General features: G+C 45.5%; 3 protein-coding genes across 4 annotated transcripts; 2 read left to right on the forward strand and 1 right to left on the reverse strand.

Annotated features, from left to right (window-relative positions):
* Window positions 1–12,357: 12,357 nt before the first annotated feature.
* Window positions 12,358–17,769, forward strand: LOC136466792 (copper-transporting ATPase HMA4). Of its 2 annotated transcripts, none has more exons than XM_066465304.1 (9): window positions 12,358–12,703; window positions 13,199–13,485; window positions 13,868–14,613; window positions 14,708–15,179; window positions 15,262–15,429; window positions 15,871–16,125; window positions 16,292–16,414; window positions 16,520–17,005; window positions 17,096–17,769. In XM_066465304.1, exons 2-9 carry the CDS (start codon window positions 13,231–13,233, stop codon window positions 17,516–17,518), a joined length of 2,928 nt encoding a protein of 975 aa, XP_066321401.1. In that variant the 5' UTR covers window positions 12,358–12,703; window positions 13,199–13,230; the 3' UTR covers window positions 17,519–17,769. The 2 variants fall into 2 exon arrangements, with proteins under 2 accessions (XP_066321401.1, XP_066321400.1); XM_066465303.1 differs by having other exon boundaries at window positions 13,223–13,485.
* Window positions 17,770–18,026: 257 nt separating this feature from the next.
* LOC136466794 (exopolygalacturonase-like) lies at window positions 18,027–19,641 on the forward strand. The gene is made up of 2 exons (XM_066465306.1): window positions 18,027–18,621; window positions 18,715–19,641. The coding sequence occupies exons 1-2, from the start codon at window positions 18,139–18,141 to the stop codon at window positions 19,459–19,461; spliced, it is 1,230 nt and encodes a 409-aa protein (XP_066321403.1). The 5' UTR covers window positions 18,027–18,138; the 3' UTR covers window positions 19,462–19,641.
* Window positions 19,642–19,755: 114 nt separating this feature from the next.
* LOC136466793 (fumarylacetoacetase-like) lies at window positions 19,756–23,383 on the reverse strand. The gene is made up of 14 exons (XM_066465305.1): window positions 23,020–23,383; window positions 22,724–22,802; window positions 22,451–22,509; window positions 22,233–22,357; window positions 21,854–21,928; window positions 21,657–21,735; window positions 21,299–21,398; window positions 21,158–21,217; window positions 20,904–20,974; window positions 20,710–20,772; window positions 20,553–20,617; window positions 20,321–20,417; window positions 20,100–20,225; window positions 19,756–20,001 (listed from the first exon to the last, which is right to left on the reverse strand). Exons 1-14 carry the CDS (start codon window positions 23,248–23,250, stop codon window positions 19,939–19,941), a joined length of 1,293 nt encoding a protein of 430 aa, XP_066321402.1. The 5' UTR covers window positions 23,251–23,383; the 3' UTR covers window positions 19,756–19,938.
* Window positions 23,384–23,965: the final 582 nt, after the last annotated feature.

Consider the following 23,965-nt stretch of genomic DNA (forward strand, 5'->3'; position numbering starts at 1 on the left):
GCATATGTTGCTCACACACATGTACCTATGGACTAATCACCTGTGTATCTCACATAAACACAATTAGTCCACCTAAGTTGTCACTCAATTACCAAAACCAAACAAGGACCTTTCAGACGGCCTTACAAGTTTAGAGAGAGAGGGAGAGTATGTGTGCTACCTAGTCTTGTTGGCCACGCCATCGGGTACAAGACAGTTGTCGGCATCCACAATACTGTTGACGCCATCGTATTCGTCTGGTATGGCAAATGTCGGCGCCTACCATACTGTAGGACAAATGTCGACGCCCACAACACTATTTATGTTCTGACATGTCTGAAAAGTTGCATAGCACCCTTCTGGCATGGTCTGGCGATACTGTCCTGTAGGTGTGCAGGGTACGGTCCTCGGTATTGCTGTTGACTTGAGCGCCTTGCCATATCTGCTCCGCCTGATTCTTGGGTCCTCACCGAGCGGGTGTCCTCGGTCGGTCGTTCCCAGTCGGCTCCGACCGTGATGGTCGGAGAAGAGCTATAAGCAGAGGTTCGACGTATTTTCGGTCAGAAAAGCGGGTCGGAGTTGGAAGCGAGCGTCGTCCCCTCCTCGGTCAGGCCTTTCGATCGAAGACTGGATCGCTCTTCCGGCCTATCGTTAGGTATCTGGGCCGGCCCAGGAGTCGCGCGTTGTTGTAATGTCGTTTACTGGGCCGAGCTTTTGCTGGGAAGCAGGCCCATCGGGGACCTGGGTTTATGAACCCGACACAAACATTTTTTTTCTTAGTGGCTACAACAATTTAAGTGAGGGTTTGTACTCAAGAAAATTGACATTTCTTTGGCAGATTTCAATTACACTCAAGAAAATGTGCATTTTCCTTGGTGTCATGGAAGAACACTTAGAAAATATTGAATTATCTTGGCGGTTTGTAATAAGACTAAAAAATATAGAATTACCTTAGCAGTTTCGGATAGCACCCAAGAAAAAACTGGAACTACATTCATAGTTTGTAATAGCACCTAAGAAAATATGAAAATACTTTGGCGGTTTAGGATAGCACTTAACTTCTTGCAGGTTTCCTACAACCACCAAGCTAATGATAGATTCTTAAGGGTTCGATTTTGTCCCTCAAGGAAATTATTAGCTACCAAATATTTCATTTTTCAGTATTGAGTACATATGCGCATGAATTTTTTTTATTTTCATATGAATTTTGAATTTCTAGAATATGATTTTGCATATCAAATTACAATGTACATCTATAAATGCATTATGCATGTGCATCATTTCAAAAATTTTGCTAAGTATGGTTTCTAAGGGGGGTTTGAAGATTGCACCGATATTCACCCGACCCGAAATTAGCCATCTTTCTTAAGCAAAATAATGAACTCCATTTTTAGGGTGAAATAATCATAAATATTTGCCGGCCCATCAACATGTTTGCATGTATTTGGCGTCCTTTATTGGAGAGTACGGTGTGTCAAATAAACTCCGTACATCACTATCTAAAAATGCATTACAAATTTCAAACATGACAAAAGTTCACCGTGGTGGTTACGGAACGATGACAAAACCAAGGAATTTTAGATAAAGAGAAGTTTATTTCATCAATCAAATGAAAAATATCCCGAGAGAGAAAATAAAGGGACATTTGCTCCTTTGTTTACTACCTCTGTCCACAAAATATACAACTATGGTTTTCGTACCGAACAAACTGGTTTCAGTTTGTCCAAGTTTATAATGAATAATATTAACATTTGTTTCTTCATTAAAATTTATTATAAAAATATACTCTATAATTAATCTATTGATACTTATTTTGTCATGAATGTTACTTTTTATATAACTTTAGATAAAATTCAAATTGTTTAACTTCTCGAAAAGCAATAGTTGTATTTTTTTGGATGGAGGGAGTATCTTTGTATGAGGTGTCTTAAGTTTTTCAAAAAAAAAAATACAAGTTTTGCTAGCAATTGTTTAAATTATATGTGGGAGGATCTGAACCACAAATCTTTTCAAAGAAATTCATTTTTCTCAAAAATCCAGCAAGAGAATTGCCGGTAAATTTATTAGACAGCAAATAAAAAACAACGTAAAAAGGGAGAACAACACAAACACGTAGAGGCATTAGCCTTAGACTAAAAGCTAGGCTCCATGTTGGCAAGAAAAAAAAATAGAACTACCATTCAACTATACATGCATGATTTCTCATGTCCCATCACCCTGCATAGTAAGGGCATGCATATAGCACACGTTCTTGAGTGTTCTCTTCTAGTGTGTGTGTCACATAGGGGCACTAGTTTTTCTGCGAACTCGCGAGACCACCAAACGGAGTAACATGGAACCATGATACACAGGTGGAAGTTAGGGCAGCATGCCAATTGCCAACATGGTGCGTTGGGAAGCACTAAGGGTGTGGAGGGCATAAACCCCAACATAGATGCCCCAACCAAAGAACAACCGCACCCATGCAAAAAGAAAAGAATGACCAGATTACAACTTGTATCACCTCTAAACTATTAGAAACCGTCTACTCATCTTACGAACCATTTTTCTTGGCAACTAGTTTGAACAGGTTGATGTATTCCTTGTTTAGAAATACTAGTTGCAGAGGTTGTAAAGATGTTTGCTAGAAAATTCTTCAATTCCGTTCCTTCTAGATATATATTCCACCAAAAATAACCCAGGATGCCATCAAATTCCTTTCCCTCTTTTTTTCGTGATTATGGGTCTCCCTTTCCTCCAATATTTGTAGATTGATCCTGATAAGTCTAAGTTTTGCAAATGTCGTAAGTCAACCCATGGTAGGATAATTGCCTGGACTTCTCGAGTATAAGAGTAGTCTTGGCACATGTGCTCGAGTGTTTCTAGATGGACTAAGCATAGTTTGGAGATTGGGTCATTCTGTCGTACTCTTTTTTTTATAGATTATTTTCTGTCAATATTTTTGATACAACCAATGACGCAGCCATCACCCAGCCACCTCGGCGGCTAGCCAAGCTTGTCGGCGAAGTTCAAAAGAAACTTTTCTGTATATCAAAGGAGAACACTATAATTTGCTAGCTAAATATTTTTGGATAACAAGGATCATCCGGGTTCTAAAAGCTTCTGGCTCTGTTACTGGATATATAAAAGTCGACATAGAGAACCTAGATCTTGGTTCCACTTTTGTTTTCTAGATTAGACATAAAATCATTCTTGTATAATTTTTCTAACATGGACGAGGTGTTTAACATGTAGCGTGCAGGAGCTGGAGCTGGAGGAGCAAAAAAAAAAATGAGCTTCTCCAGCTCCGGCGCTGTCAGTGAGAGAGGAAAGGAGGAGGAAGAAAAACGGCTCCGATAAACAGTGTCGTTACAGGAGATGAACATGGGAGGAGTTAGAGGAGCCAAAGCCGCTCGGAGCCCGACCAAACGGGCTAGGATTGGATTGGAACCACTACTGTGACCCCACGAGACACGAATGTGGCACATTTTAGAGACTTGACACCGGTCTAAAGTACCTTTGATCAGCTTTATTGAGGTCGCCCGTGACCTACCGCCCCTTCTCTCTTTAAGGGGAGGAAGCAAATAATGCAGTGGGCATCTGACGATGAATTGCATCACTAGTGCAAGGAAGCTTTTCCGGCTAAAATGTTGGTTTTCTGGTACTGGTCTTTCGTGAACATCAAACCCAACAACTCATTCTGGTCCTTTTAGCTTCTCAAGAGTCAACGACGTAGTAGATGTACCTCCCTTCTAAATTATAATCCGTTTGACTTTTTTATCTTAAATTTGACCATTCGTCTTATTCAAAAATCCATACTAAATATCGTTTCTTTTATTGTGGCTTGCTTTATTAACAGAAGTTCTTCAAGAATAACTTAAATTTGACTATGTTTGTATATTTTTTTTAATAAGACGAGCGGTCAAACTTGGAGTAAAAAAAAGTTAAATGAATTATAATTTGGAAGTGAGAGAGTACTGTACTCGTGTCGATGGAGACCGCTTGGATGGCCACGTGGATCATCCGGCAGGATGAGTGCAGAAGAAATCATGGACGGATAAGTGCAGGTGCAGCAGGATTAACTGACTGTAGTGTAGGCAGCAGCGACAACAAGAGGCCCGCAACTGTGCCCAAGTTCTCTTTGGGGGAAAAAAAATGGGGATAAAAGGCTCGGCATCTTCGGCATCGGCACGGCCGGCGCAGCGCATCGCCTGTGCTCCTGCCATAGTGGTAGCGGGCGCCACGTCGTCGGGAAGCGAGCCGCTTTTGGGCGTGGCAGCGAGTGGCGTATCTGGGGCCCGCCGCGCCCACCGCCCCCATATTTATCCACGGTCGCATCGTGGGGCTCAACTCGCTGCAGTCGGAGACGACTGGAGGAGGAAGCTCGTCAGCAATCGGCTGTGTTCTTCGTCTCAGCTTGCCGTTGCGGCCATTGAGCAAATGAACAGAGAGCCATGCACATTCGTTGAACACTGCACATGCTGCTGCGTTCCTACTACTCGTTCAAGTACTCTACTCGGTGGGTGAGTGCCCGTGTACTATATGCGTACGTCGGCGTCTGTCCCCCCCCCCCCCCCCCTCCCTAGTCTAGTAGTAAGCGACAGGCGCAAGGATAGACAGCCCGTTCGGTAGGCTGGCTGGACTGGCTGGTGCTGGGCTTATCAGCCCAGTCGTTCGGCAGCCCAGCACCAGCCACACTAGCCGAACGGCTGGCTTATACCCGTTGCCGACTCGCGTCCGTCACTTTCTCCCCTTTCTCCCGTCGCTCGCGGTGGCTAGGGTTCCACGCTCACGCGCCGCTCCTCGCCATCGCTCCGCGCCTTTACGGGCAGTAGCCTGCGCCGCGTCAACGGCCGGCGTCGGTGGCCCCTAGATCCGGGCACGGCCGCCTCTGTACTCTGTCCTCCTCGGCGGGGCTGCGGCGAAAGTGTCGTCGTCCTCTTCCCCCACCCCGCCTCCATCGACGATGCCTTCGGCCAGGCAGGTAACCCGGATCCCACGCCTCCGTCCTCTCACCTGGCCGCCTCTGAGCCGCAGCTGGTCGTCTTGTAGGTTGACCTCCGCGCGGCTAGGGTTTCCCTCACTCTCTCCGGCCTCGGTGACTGTGGGCTCGGCCTCCCTCCCCGGACCCCGCCTCCATCAACGGCGACTCCTTCCAGCACGGTAAGCCCCATAGAACCCGACGCCGCGCAGTTTGATCCCGCCGGATTTAAGATCCAACATTTACTCAAGTCTGCTCCTTTATGTGTCGGATAGAAATCACCACATCTTGTTTCTATAGCACAAAAGTGCTCTACGTACATAATTTAGGACTACGTTTGAGAATACTTTCCGTACAGATCTGATAGATGATGCTTAATGGCTTAGTTAACGTTCGAATCACCTTTTGCTAACAGTTGTGTGGGTTTGCAGTCAATTTTTGCTGCTAGTAACATAGTTCCCGAACCATTTATGGTTACTAACGTCCTAATCTTGTTTGGTCGGATTGTAAGGTTGGGCTCCGTATAGTGTTTATGTCGACCTGCAAGATGTCATTCATTTCTTGGGTGCACATGTTCTATAATTATGTTGTGAATGTATTGCTTACCTCATTTGCCTTCATTGAGAAGCTGAGTTAGTTTAGTTATTTTGCAAGACAACATTTTCCTCAACTTAGTTTCTCAGTTTTGTTCGATTGATTGGGTTGGCATTGAATTTGTAACATGTTTGGAGTAGTAGTCGAAATTCTGTTGTTATTAACTTTGTTCCAATGCTATATAGGGTTATGTCCTATGAGTTATCGAGTCCAATGATTCATTGCCTGATTCATCATTGCTTTGATATTCACACGTACTACACATAACTCGAATCTGTAATCGACTGGATTATGTTACACCGTACACATGCGATCTTCTTCACCCCTTTCAATGTTAACTTTTTCACATTAGGGTTTTCAACTTACAATTGTGCTCTATGACTGCACTGTAGACATAGAAGGGATGTATCGTCCGGTTGTGATCAACGCTGCCCAAACTGGCAGCGTCGTTGGCTTCGTCTTGCTCTCCAACTACTGGCAGGCACTACAATCTCCGCTCAATTGGCCGAAAACGGTCACAAAAGGCAAGTTAGCGATACTATTTGTCAATTTGCAGTTTGCATTTGGTGTTTAGTTGGCCTTTTCGAATTTTACAGTGAAAGTGAATGGTGCTCCTTACGCATCATGGTCATTCCTGTGGTTAATTTGCTTGCTTCATCTCTTGCTTTTCACCATGAAATTTATTGTATGTATGCTCAGTTTTCAACTTCTCTCTTTGTTTTGTGTCTGTTGCCTATGGTGTTGTCTCCTTTTTGTTCTCTATGTTCGCAGAGGGGTTGCCTATGGTGGAGAATTAGAACTGTGCCAATTGATTCCATATTTCATTTATGGGATAAGTGTTCTCAATTGATTCCATATTTCATTTATGGGATAAGTATTCTAGTTACCTATTTCTTTGGTTTGCTCTATGCTTCCTACACTTCCAGGCAACTAGTAGTATCCGTGATAGAAGCAAGCATTACCAATCACATAGCATATCTATACCAGCATATTCTAATACAATGCTTAGTTTTCAGTTCCCAACATATTCTAATACAATGTCCTAACTGGTGATTATAGTTTATGACTGGTGCATTACTAATATCTTTGTCCATCCTTGAATTAGATGAGCCAGGACCGTGCTGTCTGGGATGACAGAGCAACCTCTCTGCTTCTTGACCTAATCATCTAGCAGAAAGAGCTCTATCACTGGTCCTCTGCCCACGGCCCAACCCCACTAGGGTGGACCAAAATCGTTCATGACTTCAACCAAGTCACGGACCTTGGGTACAGCAAGAAAGTGTGCCAGAACAAGTACAACGAGCTGAAATGTTGTTACTTCAATTGGCGCAACGGCCAGACCCATATGGGGCTAGGCCGTGACCCGCTGACTGGAGAGGTTACAGCTGACCCCGAGTGGTACGGCACCAGCCCCAGGGTACTAACTACATGCACTTCTTTTAATTTTTGTAGCAATTAGGTTCCTACTAACTCAGTACTAACTTCACCATCACTGGAACACGTGTAGGAAAGTAGCCAACCCGCTAGAAACAAGTTCAAACGACCCCAATGCTGTGAGCAACTGATCACGATTTTGGGACGCACCCCACGTGATAGGGACCAGTTGGTATCGGCAGGGGGCCATCGACCTGACAAGTCACCTAGTAATAGAAGCCCTCGCACTCCTCCATCCTTGTCGGACGAGCCGGTCGTGCCACCTAGTAGTCATCAGCCCTCGAAGAGAGTCCATAGAGAATTTTCAGTTAACAGTCCTCGCAGCAAGAAGAGTAGCCAAACTCCATCCGTAGAAGAGTGCCTTGAAGACCTGGGCTAATTTCTTAGAGAGGCTAGGTCCCAAAAGGCCCGTCGTAACAACGATGCTCAGGAGTTGGCCCAAGTCCAAGACATTCTGCGGCAAGATGGTATTAGCGAGGCTAATGAAGTATTCGTGCAAGCCCTGAACCTTTGCAGAGACAAGCTCCGTCGTCAGGGTTTTCTAGGCATGACATCTAAAGAGGGCCGGCTGAACTGGATCAAAGTGACATGGGCCTTTGTGTGCTCCAACAAGTCCCAATGATTAGCACAATCCATGTGTTATTTCCTATTTGCGGATTTTCACCATGTGCATGTTGAGTTCATTCAGTTTGTTGTATCGTTAGGTTCATTTTTTTCATATTACCAAAGACCATTGTGGAAAACTTATTGCATGTCGTTGTCTCGTGTTTTGAATAAAAAATTAGTGTACTGCTGTGAGTGTTGTAACACATTATGCATGTATCACTTTTCCCTTGTACATTCCAACCTGTTTTGAAGGTCCTACCTAGTGTAGGTATCGTCATATGTTCACATATTTTGCAGTTGTGTTGTTCCTAATATCGGCAATACAATCTGACTTATTGCTGCCCATTTGCAGGTACCATCATGAGTAGCATGAGCAGCACTGACGAATCGTCGTACAGCGATACTTCCAGTGATGGACCGAGCAATGTGACCGTGGCAAAGGCAGCATTCGTCCTGCTAAAAGGGCTTATGTCATAGCAAATGCCTAAGGTAAATCCTCCTTGTCCCATTCCTAGGCTATCGGGAGCTAAGTGGATGCAGCTTACACTTGCCGACCATACTAGATGTTTAGAGAATTTGCGCATGTCGCGTGATGACTTCATGCATTTGCATGAAACCCTGCTGCCGTTTGGCCTGCCAGCAACAGATAAGTGCACCTCGGTAGAAGCTCTAGGCATGTATATTTGGACATGTGCCCACCAATCGGCTAGTAGAGAGTGCAAGGATAGGTTTGAAAGGTCTTTAGATACAGTTAGCAGGAAGATTACACTAGTTGCAGAGGTAATGTACCCATGGGCAAATACTGTCCTAGTGCTAGCAGATAGGAACTACGCACGTGTAAGCCACAAACTTGCTGCACATTCACCATGGTTTGATGGATGCATAGGTGCTATAGATGGCACACACATAAAGGTTGAGGTTAACCATCAAGTAAAGGCTGATTTCTACAATAGGAAAGGCGAAACCGCAATTAATGTTTATGCCATCATGGATATGGATGGTCGTTTCACATATGCGGGGGCCGGGAAGGCGGGGGTATGTCATGACATGGCGGTGTTGAAAAACTGTCAGGACGACGCTTTGTTCCCACACCCCCCACCAGGGTCGTGATGCCTTGCTGTTCACATACCTTATTTGTTTGCTTGTAGTAGATGCATTGAAGCATACTTGTGTTCAATTTGCTAAGACCACTAATGGATGTATACTGTCTCCTAACACAATTTGCAATTTGATTTCTTGCTGCTTTCATTGCTTGTAGGCCAGTACTACCTGGCGGACGCGGGTTACAAGGAGATGGCAGGTTACATGACTCCCTACAAAAACACAAGGTATCACATCAACAATTTTAGGAGCATAGATTTGCAGCAATTGCAGAGGGAGGAGAAATTCAACTACATTCATGCAAAGTTGCGGAATGTAATTGAAAGGAGGTTTGGGGTGTTGAAAGAATGGTGGCATATTCTGGGTGGGGTGCCGTACTGCAGTAGGATGAAGCAGGCTATGATAATCATTTCATGCTTTGCTTTAGATAATTTTTTGTGGATGCGTAAGTACGGCGCAGATCCACCCTCGTACGAGGTGCCGGAGTGGGTTGACCTAAATCTGGGAACCCCTATCTCTGGACTTAGGGAGTTGATATCCATGGCAGTGTGGAGTGGTATCTGATGGAGGTCAAGGCTGTTGTTTTACGATTCAGTAGCTGTAGGTACAATTCCATGGCAGTCTTATCATGTGCATGTGTAAGGTTGTGTGGGACTGTGTTCGTTTCAAAAAAAGGTTTATGGGACTATCATATTGTGTTCATTGATGTATGACGAATTGTAGTGACAGAACTACAAGTGCCAAGTTTTGTACTGTTTGGTGATGTGATGTAATAATCTGGTTAATTTGTGTACGAACAATGAACTTGTTGCTACACTATTTCTGTGCTTCACCTGGGAATGCAGTGGAGCAGATACAGCTTAGGCTTGACTTTCTTCAAGGATTCTGTTCCTCAGAGGTATGATTTCATCATATTTGTTCCTTTTTTGGTCATATGGATGATTGAACCAGAGGTAATAAGAGTTTGCAACTGCGCAGGCTGCAGGTAAAGAATAAGAGAAGCTTCCAGTTGACGGAAGAAGACGTGCTTCGTGCTTGTCAAGCCGTGCTTCCGGTTGCAAAGATTATGATATCCACGGCACACATGTATTTGAATCAGTCTTTACTGTGCTAGTTTCAGCTTCCTTTATAGCATTTTCATTCAACCTCTGCTGTCCTAATTTAATGTATCCATGCCGAACTTATTTTCGTCATGTTGTCCTAGATTCTCTACAAAAGTAGGAGCGACAATAGGTTTAATGAAGTCTCAGAAAGTATGTCTGCTGATAAATATGAGGTAATTTTTGGGCATTATCTCTAGTATGTCATACTGTTTTAACTTCGTTTGTACAAGCTTCCTGTTGTTACATGATCGTGGAATAAGTACAAGTCTTTAGATCTCATGAGACCATCTTTAGTGGAATCATATCATATATTACTTTGGTAGAAGCTACAAGAAGACTTTTGGGCATTATAATTTGTGTTACAATTTGACTAATGTCCTATGAAGTCCCTTGTTTGATGGCATGTAAGAGTGGTCACTCTTTGTTCTAATGTTGTTTTATATGAATGTCACAGCTATCAATTCTATATTCAGGTCCAATCCCTTTCTGCAAAATATGATGAGAGATGCAAGAAGGTTGGAGATGTGGCATCGAAGCTAACAATGGATGAGGCTACTTTTATCCATCATTTGCTTGTTTTGGTTGCGTAACAATACAAGTAATATTTACTTCCTGAAATTTAAATATATGGCTTCTTTTCTTTAGTGATATGCTCAATAAACTACCAACCATATTTGTCATGTACAGATTACAACTGAGCCCAATATTTATGTGCTTGATACACCTGGTGTTCTTTTGCCAAGCATGCAAGATATGGTTTAAAGCTTTCTTTGACAGGTAAAATCTTAGAGCATGCCTTTTTTGTGTGGAGTTCCATCAACTCATTTGAAGAGTGTGGATCTTTCTGTATAGTCTGCATAGGAACCCTTGTATACTTGTGGATGTGTCTGACCAATAGCTAATTCTTCTTTACTTGCAGATGACAGTGGGGTGCAAGACCACATTGGACGTGGAGCACTTGCAGGAGGTCGGTGCATAGGAGGGCAAGTCTGTTTGATAATCAGTTGCTAGTGCTGAAAGGCTTACTCTGTGTTGTGTTATGCATTATTTTGTGTAGTGAGTATTATGTCCTCTGAACTCAATATAGCTAGGTTGGACTTGCTGTGTAGTATCTTAACTCACATTATAGGAGCATACACAGATGCATGGTAGTTTGAATTCGAAAATTTAAAATCAGCATGAGCTACCATGCATTGGCGCCATTTTTTAAATGTCTCCAAACCAGCTGGTGACTGGAAACTGCTGACCACAGCTAGAGGCTGGCACTGGCTGGCTGGGCTGGCTGGTCCTGCCCCAGCACCAGCCAGTAGGTTCGGGCTGAGAGTGGCCACTGGCCAGCGCAACAGCCAACAGCCAACAGCCTCCCTTTCCACTCGACCTGTTGGTGTCACAGGTAAAGCAGGCCAGGATCGCCTCCGGTCCGGCCATCCTTCCCATGCGCGTGCCCACGCACGCACTGCCCACTGGCGCAGCCGCACGGCCGCACCACACACATACGTACAGACACGGCGGCCCTCGGAGATCCCATGAACACCGGACGCTGTGAACCGTGGCTATCTTAACTAATCCTTTCTCTTTTTTTAAAAAAAATGTAAACCTCTTAGCTCCGTTCACTTCGCTGAAAAAACAAGTCGAAATACTGTTTTGGCTGGTTTATTGTGAAAGAAAAATATTGTTCTATCTGAAAAAAAAATAAATTATAAAATAAACAAACATGGCCTTAGGCGACGTGAACCATGTGTAGCTTAGCTACTCCTTCCTTTAAAAAATTACAAGTCTCCACTGTCAGGACTTAATGAACCTCGAATTTTATCGAATATATAAACACAAGTACTAATATACACTATTTATAATATTACATTGGTTATATAATCCATAAATCGATTTCCAGACCGCTTGATTTGTCCAAAAGCAAAATTTATGTTTTTTTTTGGACAGAGGGCCAACGAAAACTCCGATCGGAATAACTAACTGCAGTTATTAGAAGATGCACTACGACTTGTTCAGGTGGATGAAGTCGACCTCAACACGCTCTATCAGAAAACATACAATAAGCGCTGTTACATGTCAGGATCACCAAAGTCGTAGTCGCGGTCAACAACAATTCTTCTACACAAGGTCACAAGCGCAAAGCGCTTTGTTTTGTTTCGCCCGTGGTACCGAAAACAATGCCATGCTGCCCACGAAAAGGAAATGGTTCAAAAAGTCAGCACCTGGTTCACGACAAGTTTGAATCTCGAAACCCACTACGACCATTATTAGTTTTTAAATTCGTCCACACGTCTCAATTCGAATTGAGAATTCAATTGGTCTATTCATTCAAATTTCGTGCCGTGGCCGTTTGGAATGGAAAACTCTAGAAACGCGGCGAGGAAAGCCAAGACAAAATGCGGGCGGAGAAAGCGAGCGCGCACCCAAGGACAAGGAAATGGGCGAGGGAACCCAAAATCAGAACAAACTCGTCCGGGATTTCAAAAGGAATCTGACAAAACCCCGTCGCGTTCCCATCCAAATTCACGCCGAATCCCCACGAAATTTATTTAGTAATAAATAAACAAATCAAACAAACCGCCGCACGCGAGGAGGGCGAGAGGCGACCTCGCCGTCTCCACCCTGTGCCGCACCGCACCACCGCCCGATTCACGCCGCCCCCTCCGCTCCGCGTCCTCTTATATAGACGGACGGTCGTCTAGTCCACTGCTACGCCCGCCAAGGCACCCCCTCCTCCTCGTTCAACTCAAAACCCCCCACCACCCCGCGCAGGCAGGCGCCGCCGCCACCGCGGGAGCAGGGAGGCTACAGCAGGCGGGGGCCGAGAGCTTCTTCTCGTCGCGGTCGTCGGGGACCGAGGTGCGCGCCGGCTCGCGTGCTTCCGCCGCGCCGACCGCGGGCTTCCGGTTCGATTGCTTGATTGATCACAGCACAGGTTTGTGTTTGTGCCACCCATCTTCTGTGGGGGTTTTTTTCCATCGCCCCTCGCGGTCGGGGACTCGCAGCGTTGGATTGGAGTCGTTGGCTGATTGATCCACGGTTGATGCGTGCGCGTGTTTCTCGTTAGCTCTGCTGCACAAAGCTGCTGCTATTTCAGTTCCTGTATTTTTGTTCGCTCCCTCTCTGAGAATTAAATGAGGGAACTCTCGCTGTCGTGGTGTCCACTGTCGTACGCCGTTCAATCACCAGTTGTGTACTTGTGTGCGTCAGTCGTGGTTCCATGTCTCTGGTAGTGTTGCTGCATATTTGTCATGATGGCTCTGATTGCGTCAGCGGGTGAAGTATGATTCCTGAATTACTAGCAATTTACCGTGACTTTAACTGCCCAATGATTGGGGTGTTGCAATGCAGATAGTGCTACTGAGCTACTACTAGTAGTAAATTAACAGCGATTGTGTTCAGCTACTTACTTGTGACATCTAACACGCAGTTGATCTTTGGCGTTTCAATTCAGCGACAGGCATGGAGCGGAATGGCGAGAGCCACCTCAAGGACCCGCTTCTGCTGGCGACATCCAGCAGCGCCTCTCCTGCCGGGGCGTCTCCAAGGAAGGAGAGGAAGACGAGGAAGGTCATGTTCAGTGTCCGGGGCATCTCCTGCGCCTCCTGTGCCGTGTCGATAGAGTCCGTCGTGGCCGGCTTGAAAGGGGTGGAGAGCATCCAGGTCTCCCCACTTCAGGGCCAGGCCGTGGTTCAGTACAGACTGGAGGAAACTGATGTAAGATTATCATGAGCCCATGGCCTTGCTATCTTTGCTCCCTTTTTTTTTTTTTGAAATTTTAGCATAGCATGATTTTTTTTTTCCAATTTTGTGGGCCAATCTCGTGATGACAAGATGCTAAATCATAGGAAGCTCACTATAAATATCTGTATTTGTGTTCTCCATGCCAGGAAGATTGTTAGAAATTGGGTTCACAAATGAATTGGCGACGTATATAGATAAAGAGTTTTTCATTTTTACCTGCCTATATATTTGTGCTGTAGGAATTTCCTATCCATGTGTAGTTTATTAATACCATGAAGTAGTGACAGTATATTACACATTAGGTGTTATTTTCCATATTTTCTCAGTTATTAACTTGTGATTCTTATTTCCCCAGACAAGAACCATAAAAGAAGCTATTGAGGACCTCAACTTTGAGGTTGATGAACTTCAAGAACAAGAAATTGCTGTGTGCAGACTTCGGATAAAAGGAATGGCTTGTACAAGCTGTTCTGAGTCTGTTGAACGGGCGCTTCAAATGGTACCTGGAGTTAAAAAAGCTGCAGTGGGTCTTGCTCTAGAGGAAGCTAAGGTCCACTACGATCCAAATGTCACTAGCCGTGATCTTATAATTGAAGCTGTTGAAGATGCTGGATTTGGGGCTGATCCCATTAGTTCTGGGGACGATGTGAACAAAGTGCATCTAAAGCTTGAGGGTGTGAATTCTCCAGAAGACACCAAACTCGTTCAGTCTGTACTGGAAGCTGCGGAAGGGGTCAACAGTGTTGAATGGGACACAGTTGAGCAGACAATAAAAGTTGCATATGATCCTGATATTACTGGTCCAAGATTACTTATTCAGTGCATTCAGAATGCTGCACAGCCCCCTAAATGCTTTAATGCTACCTTGCACTCACCACCAAAGCAAAGAGAAGCAGAGCGAAATCATGAAATTAGGAATTACAGGAACCAATTTCTCTGGAGCTGCCTGTTTTCGGTTCCTGTGTTCCTGCTCTCCATGGCTCTTCCTATGCTTTCTCGTTTTGGGGATTGGTTGGAGTACAGAATCTGCAACAACATGACAATAGGCATGCTACTACGGTGGTTGCTATGTTCCCCAGTTCAGTTTATTGTTGGTTGGAGGTACACCCTGGAAGTCTCCAGCATCTATTACTGGTTTATCGATTCCTAAATTTCATTGCACCTTGTAATTTCCTATGATTTGTTTTACCTGCAGATTTTACGTTGGAGCCTATCATGCACTCAAACGAGGATACTCAAACATGGATGTGCTGGTTGCTTTGGGAACAAATGTTGCCTACTTCTATTCTGTGTATATTGTTCTGAAAGCACTTACATCAGACTCATTTGAAGGCCAGGACTTTTTTGAAACTAGTGCTATGCTGATATCTTTTATATTACTGGGAAAATATCTGGAGGTGATGGCAAAGGGAAAGACATCAGATGCGTTGTCGAAATTGACAGAGCTTGCACCAGAAACAGCTTGTCTTCTTACTTTTGACAAGGACGGAAATGCCATTTCAGAAACAGAGATCAGCACTCAGTTACTTCAGAGAAATGATGTCATCAAGATTGTGCCTGGCACCAAAGTTCCTGTTGATGGCGTTGTCATCAAAGGTCAAAGCCATGTCAATGAAAGTATGATAACTGGGGAAGCAAGGCCTATTTCAAAGAAACCAGGCGACAGGGTAAAATCCATTGCATTTTTTTTGGGGTTTTGTGTATAATACTATACTACTTGTTCTGATGATTCAATTTGTTTTGTAACAGGTTATTGGGGGCACCGTAAATGATAACGGTTGCATAATTGTTAAGGCCACTCATATTGGGTCCGAAACAGCTTTGTCGCAAATAGTTCAGTTGGTTGAAGCTGCTCAACTTGCAAGAGCTCCAGTGCAGAAGTTAGCAGACAAGATTTCACGGTTTTTTGTTCCAACTGTAAGTTGCCTGTTGCTTTCTCCTGCAAATTTCTTCCCTGTTATGCATGAACTGTTTTTTCTAATTCAAAATTGGAACATGGCCAGATCATCCTACCTGCCCAGTCTTTCATAACTGGATCACCACAATGAATTTATCATGTTGAAGTTCTGAACATGATAAATATGAGTAGGTGACGGATACTTGGTCAGAGTTCAGCTCGAAACTGTCTAGAAGCATAACACATTCATTTAATTCTGTTACCTGTGGACTTTTTTCCTATTCAGTTAATGAGCTGGTTCATTCCTGCTCTTTATTTGACCAGTTCTCAGCAGTGAGTAATGGTTTAGTTATAGGAAGACATCTGCTCCAAACATGCAGATGTTCTGACGTATGCTTGCTGTGAGACTCTCTCTTTATACAGGTTCTTTTGTTCCTCATATCGTTCCTTCTCATTTCAAGGTGGTGGCGGCTGCATTTCTTACATGGCTTGGCTGGTTCATACCTGGGCAATTGCACCTCTTACCCCAACAATGGATCCCAAAGGCCATGGATAGTTTTGAGCTTGCTCTGCAGTTTGGAATTTCTGTCCTAGTTGTGGCATGCCCATGCGCTTTGGGGCTTGCTACACCAACCGCTGTTATGGTTGCCACTGGAAAAGGTGCTTCACAAGGTGTTCTCATTAAGGGTGGAAATGCACTTGAGAAAGCTCATAAGGTAAAGGACATGATTTCTTTTTCCGAAGATTTTAGTGGCAGAAGTGGAGTTGATTTAAAAAACAATGTGCTTGTGGGCCACAAGCACATTATTTTTCCAAATGAACTCCGCTGTTCAAATTGGCATACTGAACTAATGTCTCTTTTTTTCATCTATCTTTTTGCAGATTAAGGCTATCATATTTGATAAAACTGGAACGCTGACAGTTGGTAAACCTTCTGTCGTTCAAACAAAGATCTTCTCAAAGATACCGCTTCTAGAACTCTGTGATCTGGCTGCTGGTGCTGAGGTTGGTTTCGTAACTACAAGATATTTTCCTGCACAAATGCTATGCTGAACAGTGAATTCTTCGATAACTTCTCTCTACTCTCTAATGTGTTTCTACCTTGGTCAGGCAAACAGCGAGCATCCTCTATCAAAAGCTATCGTTGAGCACACAAAGAAGCTCAAGGAGCAATATGGATCTCACAGTGATCACATGATGGAATCGAGGGACTTTGAGGTGCATCCAGGAGCAGGTGTCAGTGCCCAAGTTGAAGGCAGGCTGGTTTTGGTTGGAAACAAAAGGCTGATGCAGGAATTTGAAGTTCCATTGAGCCCTGAGGTGGAGGCGTACATGTCCGAAACGGAAGAGCTTGCTAGGACCTGTGTACTTGTTGCTATCGATAAGATTATCTGCGGGGCTCTTGCTGTTTCGGATCCTCTGAAACCTGAGGCAGGCCAAGTCATTTCTTACCTTAAGTCAATGGGCATCTCCAGTATCATGGTGACAGGTGATAATTGGGCTACCGCAAAATCAATTGCAAAGGAAGTCGGGATCAGCCAGGTGTTTGCCGAGATCGATCCAGTGGGAAAAGCTGAAAAGATCAAAGACTTGCAGGTACAATCTATTGTCCTTTTCGTTCAGGATTAATTCCGATGTTGCACCACGGACTATTAGTAATCTTTCTTACATTTTTGTTTTAAATAGATGCAAGGGTTGACGGTGGCAATGGTTGGCGACGGGGTAAACGACTCGCCAGCATTGGCGGCAGCAGACGTGGGCATGGCGATTGGCGCCGGCACAGACGTGGCCATCGAGGCCGCTGACATTGTTCTGATGAAGAGCAGCCTTGAGGACGTGATCACGGCCATCGATCTCTCGCGCAAGACCCTCTCCAGGATCCGGCTGAATTACGTGTGGGCCCTGGGCTACAACGTCCTGGGCATGCCGATCGCCGCCGGCGTCCTGTTCCCGTTCACGGGCATCCGGCTGCCCCCCTGGCTCGCCGGGGCATGCATGGCTGCCTCGTCGGTGAGCGTCGTCTGCTCCTCCCTGCTCCTCCAGCTCTACAAGAAACCACTGCACATCGAAGACGCGCCCAGGCCCGGGGACGGCTCGGATTTGGTGTGAGGAAGGAGGACTGATCCCTCAATCTCGATGTACTAACATTCTAACAAGAGCTTGCTGGCGTCACTGATGCTTACAGAGCCAACACTGGCATACCGGGTGATCAAAGAGGCATTGCTTTTGCAAACGCTTTGTTTGCAGCTGCGGCGGCACACCAGATCGATTCGTGTACAGCAAGTAGTTTTGCGCTATTGTTTTCACGTTTTGGAACAGTTCGCAGATTGATTGTGCAATAATTGAAGACAAGGTTTATATGCTAGTAGGGTAGTGTTTCATTGTTGGTATGCATCCATGAGGCTATTCTTAATCCACGGTATCACACTCTAATAAGGCACGAATCGGACTTCATTGGCACCGGACAATTCACGTGCTGGAACAGACCAGTAGAGTAGGCTGGTAATCGTTAAGCTGCCGCACGGTGTGTTGCTCGAATCGGAGAGAGTTCAACGGGCAACCAGCTGATGGGACCCCTAAAGAAAGCAGAGGACACCGACGTCTCGCCGGGCGCGCCATGCACGCATGGCCATCCCGAACATAGCACGCCACCCCCTCGCCGTCGCCGTATATATGCGCTCGGGCGCACCGCCGCTGTCACGCAGCCTCCATCCTCTCCAACACGAGATATGGCGTTCATCAGCAATGTGGCGATGAAGGCGGCGGCCGTGGCCGCGCTGGTGATGGCCGCGGTGTCTCCCGCCGCGCGCGCGCAGGCGGCGGGAGGCGCGCCGTCGGTGCCCGCGGGCCCGCTGGACATCGCGCAGCTGGGCGCCAAGGGCGACGGCAAGTCGGACAGCACCCCGATGCTCCTCAAGGCGTGGAAGAACGCGTGCGACGCGACGGGGGTGCAGAAGATCGTCATCCCGCCGGGCAACTACCTGACGGGCGGGCTGGAGCTGTCGGGCCCCTGCAAGTCCTCCATCATCATCCGCCTCGACGGCAACCTGCTCGGCACCGGCGACCTCAACGCGTACAAGAAGAACTGGATCGAGATCGAGAACGTCGAGAACCTGTCCATCAATGGCCACGGCACCATCGACGGGCAGGGCGCCCTGGTGTGGAACAAGAACGACTGCCAGCATTCCTACAACTGCAAGGTCCTCCCGAATGTACGTACGGTCTCCTGCTCCAGCTCCTGCTCCTGCTCTCGAAAATGATGCGTTAATACACTGATTGATTGCAATGGCATTTGCAATGGACAGAGCTTGGTGCTGGACTTTGTGACGAACGCGCAGATCCGCGGCATCACGCTGGCCAACAGCAAGTTCTTCCACCTGAACATCTTCGCGAGCAAGAACGTGCTGATCGACAAGGTGACGGTCAAGGCCCCCGGCAACAGCCCCAACACGGACGGCATCCACATCGGCGACTCCAGCAACGTGACCATCAGCGGCACCACCATCGGCGTCGGCGACGACTGCATCTCCATCGGCCCCGGCAGCAAGATAATCCGGATCGAGGGCGTCAAGTGCGGTCCCGGCCACGGCATCAGCGTCGGCAGCCTGGGGAGGTACAAGGACGAGAAGGACGTGGAGGACTTGAAGGTGAAAGGGTGCACGCTCGCCGGCACCACCAACGGCCTGCGCATCAAGTCGTACGAAGACTCCAAGTCGTCGCCCAAGGCCAGCAAGTTCCTGTACGAGGACGTGACCATGGACAACGTCTCCTACCCGATCATCATCGACCAGAAGTACTGCCCCAACAACATCTGCGTCAGGTCCGGCGCATCCAAGGTGGCCGTCACCGACGTCGTCTTCAAGAACATCCACGGCACCTCAAACACGCCCGAGGCCATCACGCTCAACTGCGCCAACAACCTGCCCTGCCAGGGCGTGCAGCTCATCAACGTCGACATCAAGTACAACGGGTCCGGCAACAAGACCATGGCCGTCTGCAAGAACGCCATCGGCAAGTCCAGCGGCTTGGCAAAGGAGCTCGCATGCATCTGAACCAATTAACATCACTCTCCAGTCTCGACTATATATATCCATATATCCGCTGCTTTGTTTTTTTTTTAATTTTTTGGATCGCAAAATTAACCAACCAATGCAATTATTATTAGGCGCCTGACAATCTACGAACTTACTTATTCTACTAGTGTAACTGTAATTCCGTTCCATACATACATTCACGCTCGATGATATGCTCTCTGTTTCACAATCCGCGTGACATTTCTAAATTTCTTGTCAGAGGTCATTGCAATGTACTACAAGTTTAATAACACAACTCTTAGAGAGAGAAAATGTGTAAAATGATGAACCGATTTTATTGCACAACAGAGTATCAGTCTCCTCATCTTCAACAGTGCAGGAAAACAACCCGGTATTGTTCAGTTACATAGCAGCTTGCTAGATTGCGGAATGAACTCTTTGATAGTTGAGATTGTTGAGACTCCGGAGAACTGATGCGAACACGTGTTGTGTAGCTCAGGGAAGCGCCGGCAGAACCTTCCCGGTGCAGGTTCCAAAACCAACGTTGTAGCCCTCACCCTGAAGAACCAGCAGATGGAATCAAAGATACAGCCCGACATCACCATAGAGATAGAGGCCTAGATTTGAGTTGATCAGGAAAGACGAATTCACAATACCTTGCAGCATCCTGTCAAGATGACCTCATCTCCATCTTCTAGATACTTGCGGGTCGAATTCCCCACCGGTATCTCATTCTGCCCGTTCCATGTTAGCTCCAGCAGACATCCGAGGGAGTCAGGTTCCTGAAATGTCACATGTGTCAAAATAAGATTCATCATATGGATAGGCAACCCTCAGTTACATGTCAATGATAAAAGATGCAGTGTTTATTCCATACAGGTCCACTGAGTGTGCCGGTTGCAAATATATCCCCCGGACTCATGTTGCATCCATTGATAGTGTGGTGTGTTAGCTGCTGCGTCACCGTCCAATACCTGTGGAAATTGGTTGCAAGAATGTGCCAATGTTATGTGCTATGGCAAAAACATATGCAGTATTGGTTGATGGGTTGCATCCAACTCAAACACATGAGCATTTAAAGTGAAAAGATGAATAAGCAGTGTACTTACAGATGCTTGAAATTAGTTTTTGTGACAATTGATGCATCATTTTGACCTTTGGGCTTAACCCAGACCTTTCAAAGGAAAAAAAAGGTGCTCCACTTAGATCTCTTTTTGACATAAATAAAAATAGTGAAGAAGAAGCTGCAGAATAACAATGCCATACTTCAAGAGGAATGTCATAGTTTATGTGGTTCTTTTCAGCTAGGTACGGTAAAGGCTCGGGTTCCTGTAATGCAAAGAGAATTAGGTCTCCATGTTCCATAAAATGCTGATTAGGAAAAATAACTCAGTTGGTCAGTGTTATCTTTGCAGTATTGGTTATTCCAACGACAAATCTTAAAGACACTATTTCCTCACCTGCTTAGGAGCATCACACATGAAAGGCTTCAAAGCATCCAGAGAAACAATCCATGGCGATATGGTGGTACCTAGAGAAATTGTAGAAACAGTAAATTTTCAGGACACAACTGAAATATTATGGAGCCAAAAAGGGAAAACGACGGAAGCGCATATGTTAAGCTTGCAGGACTGCTAACTTTTTATTTATAAAGCATAGCTTAATATTTGTTCAGAAAACCTAAAAGTTTCATTAAGGGTATCAAGTGTCTTACTGAAGCTTTTCCCAAGGAAAGGTCCAAGAGGTATAGTCTCCCAAGCCTGTATATCTCTGGCTGTCATATTACATGCAACTCAGTATAATGACATCATGCATGTTAACATTAAACAGATTAAAATTGAAAAGAATAGAATACCACTCCAGTCATTCATCAAAGTTAGGCCAAAAATATGTTCTTCAGCGTCATTAATATCAATAGGTTTGCCTAATTCATTCCCTGGACCAACAATGGCAGCCTGAAAACAACAAGCATTATGATAAATATAGTGAAAAGAAAACCATCACTGAAACAAAGCACACATTACCTATACTAGTCCTATATTTGATAATCATATACCAAGAATAACTGAAAATGTGCAATAAGAAAATAATAGCTGAAAGTGCTTAATGAGAAAAAAAACAATTAACTGAAAGTGACTTGACAGCTTAATTAGGTAGATAGGCCAATTACAGCTAGAAGAGAGAGTTAGTACTAGGGTTAGTAAGAAGCTAACCATCTCAAGTTCAAAATCAAGCTTCTGAGAGGGACCAAAATAAGGAGCGGAGGAGTTTCCTGTTGGATGTCCTTGTCCTCTATATGAAAAACAGAGAAGTAATTAAACAAAAGAGCAACAGTCGGCGCACAAAATAGAGGTTTCAAGCTTGAAACAACAGTTAAGACTCTTTTTAGCAAGTATTTTGGGATGCACACCTGGGCCTAATGACATTGGTTCCAGACACAACTATAGATGATGCTCGCCCATTGTATGCTATTGGAAGATAAAACCTGAATTGACAAAATGTATATTGTAAGTTAGTTATAATTGGGTCACATCAACGAAATGATGAAAACAAAAGTAGAGTAAACAATGACATGCAGCAAAGCATCAAGAAATTTAATCGTAACCATGAAGATTGAACATAGTAACATAACAACCAGTGCTACGGATGTCCATACTTTAGTCTTGTTATTATCAGTAAAAAGAGCAACTGCATGATCCCTAGCAACTTAGCAAGAATATCACCCCCCCCCCCACCCCACCCCCCACCCCAAATGCCAATAAAGCACATTGTCAGAGAAAACACATTACCAATTTGGCATGACTGGAGTCTGCGGTCCTCGGAAGATGAATCCGCAGTTCCTTGCATGGTGCACAGAACAAAAGAAGTCTGTGTAACCTCCAACCGTGATTGGTAGAACCATCTCGATATCACTCTGCATTATCAAAGCAGAGCATTGGCGATGATTTGGTCAAGGATCCTTTTGTTACCATTAGAAGAGACGAGAAGGCTGAGTCATGAAGCTCACCATTGGTACCAGACACTTGTTCCTCAGCGCCTCATTGTCACGCAAGACTGGCTCATCGGCTGCAAAGCAACAAGTAGAGAAGAGTGAAGACTAGCTAGTTTCGTCCTGCAACTGTATATATTGCCATCCATCGACATCGATAGCTACTATGAACAAACAATCACACTTTGTTTTTTCTTGACACTTTGCAGATTGCAGCCTGCTAATTGTGTGGTCAGTGAAAAGGCTAAAAACCGGAGCGAGTAAATAAAAGAAGCAGAAGAAGACTAGAACCTGAGAGGATTTTCTGCAGCGTGGCGCGCGCCTCCCTCCACGCCGGCCGGCCCATCCCCAAGAACATGTTGAGCGTCTCCTGCGCGCACAGCACCAAGGACACCAATTATTTTCTACTCTAGTCCAGTACCGGACCAATTACCTCAAATCCTCAATTAACTATCTCCACCGTGGCACCAACAACCCACACGGGCGACTCGGCGTAGCTAAAATCAAGCTCACACCATCCATCCGTCCATCCGTCACTGGAGCAATCGAATCGAATCAAAGGGCTGAGGATCAGAGCAGGCATGCACCTGGTGGAAGCACGGGGAGCCGGAGAGCACGGGCCCGTCGAAGAGCCCCGCGTCGGCGACGGCGGCGAGGTCGAGCGCGAAGTCCCCGATGGCCACCGCGGGGCGCGGCGCCTGCGGCTGCGGCCCCCGGCGGCGGAAGACTCCGAAGGGCAGGTTCTGGATGGGGAAGTGCGAGCCCGCCGGCACCTCCACGAACGACCGCAGCAGCTGCTTCTGGCTCGGCTCCGCCATTGCTCCTCCGCTCTCTCGTGGAGTCGTGGGTGGTGTTTGGTTTGTTGGTGGTCTCGACGACTCGTCGAACTCTCGGTCGCCTTGTGCTGCCTACCACAGCCACAGGCCACAACAACCCGCCGTGAAGACTTGCAGAGGAGGCAGAGCCCCGGCCGCCCGTATGTATAAATAGACAGGGTGGATGTGTCGGGGCACTGCTGGATTGGTTCTGGAAATCCTCCTAGGATATGTATGCAGTACGGTTCTAGCTAGCTAGTTTTATCCGAGTCAAATATCTAATTGTAAATATGCAGAAATTATATATAATATAGTATTTAGATTTATTTACTTAGAAAATGAAATAGTAGCTTAAAAGGTACAATGATGTGGATTGAAGTTCAGAAATATTGGACTCACATGGGGAATCCAGGATCTCAACAAGTCTACACATATAGACTTGTTTGCTCGTATTTATTTTAATCTACGCGTGTTAGTGGATGATATAGAAAATTAACTAATTTCTACAAAACAATCCGTTCCAGCATATACAGGTTGATTTGAATACACGTGTACCAAACAAGTCATAGGATTTTCGTTCGACTTTAATGCCTCTTGGAATAGGAGAGAAGAGGTTCTCTATTTACTACTCCCTCTGTCCTCCCTCTGTCCGTGAATAAATAGACTTATAGAGTTATCTTAAGTCAAACATTTTAAACTTTGACTGAATTTCTAGATT

The sequence above is a fragment of the Miscanthus floridulus genome, chromosome 7 (genome assembly GCF_019320115.1).
Source record: "Miscanthus floridulus cultivar M001 chromosome 7, ASM1932011v1, whole genome shotgun sequence".
In the NCBI taxonomy this organism is placed as follows: Eukaryota; Viridiplantae; Streptophyta; class Magnoliopsida; order Poales; family Poaceae; genus Miscanthus; species Miscanthus floridulus.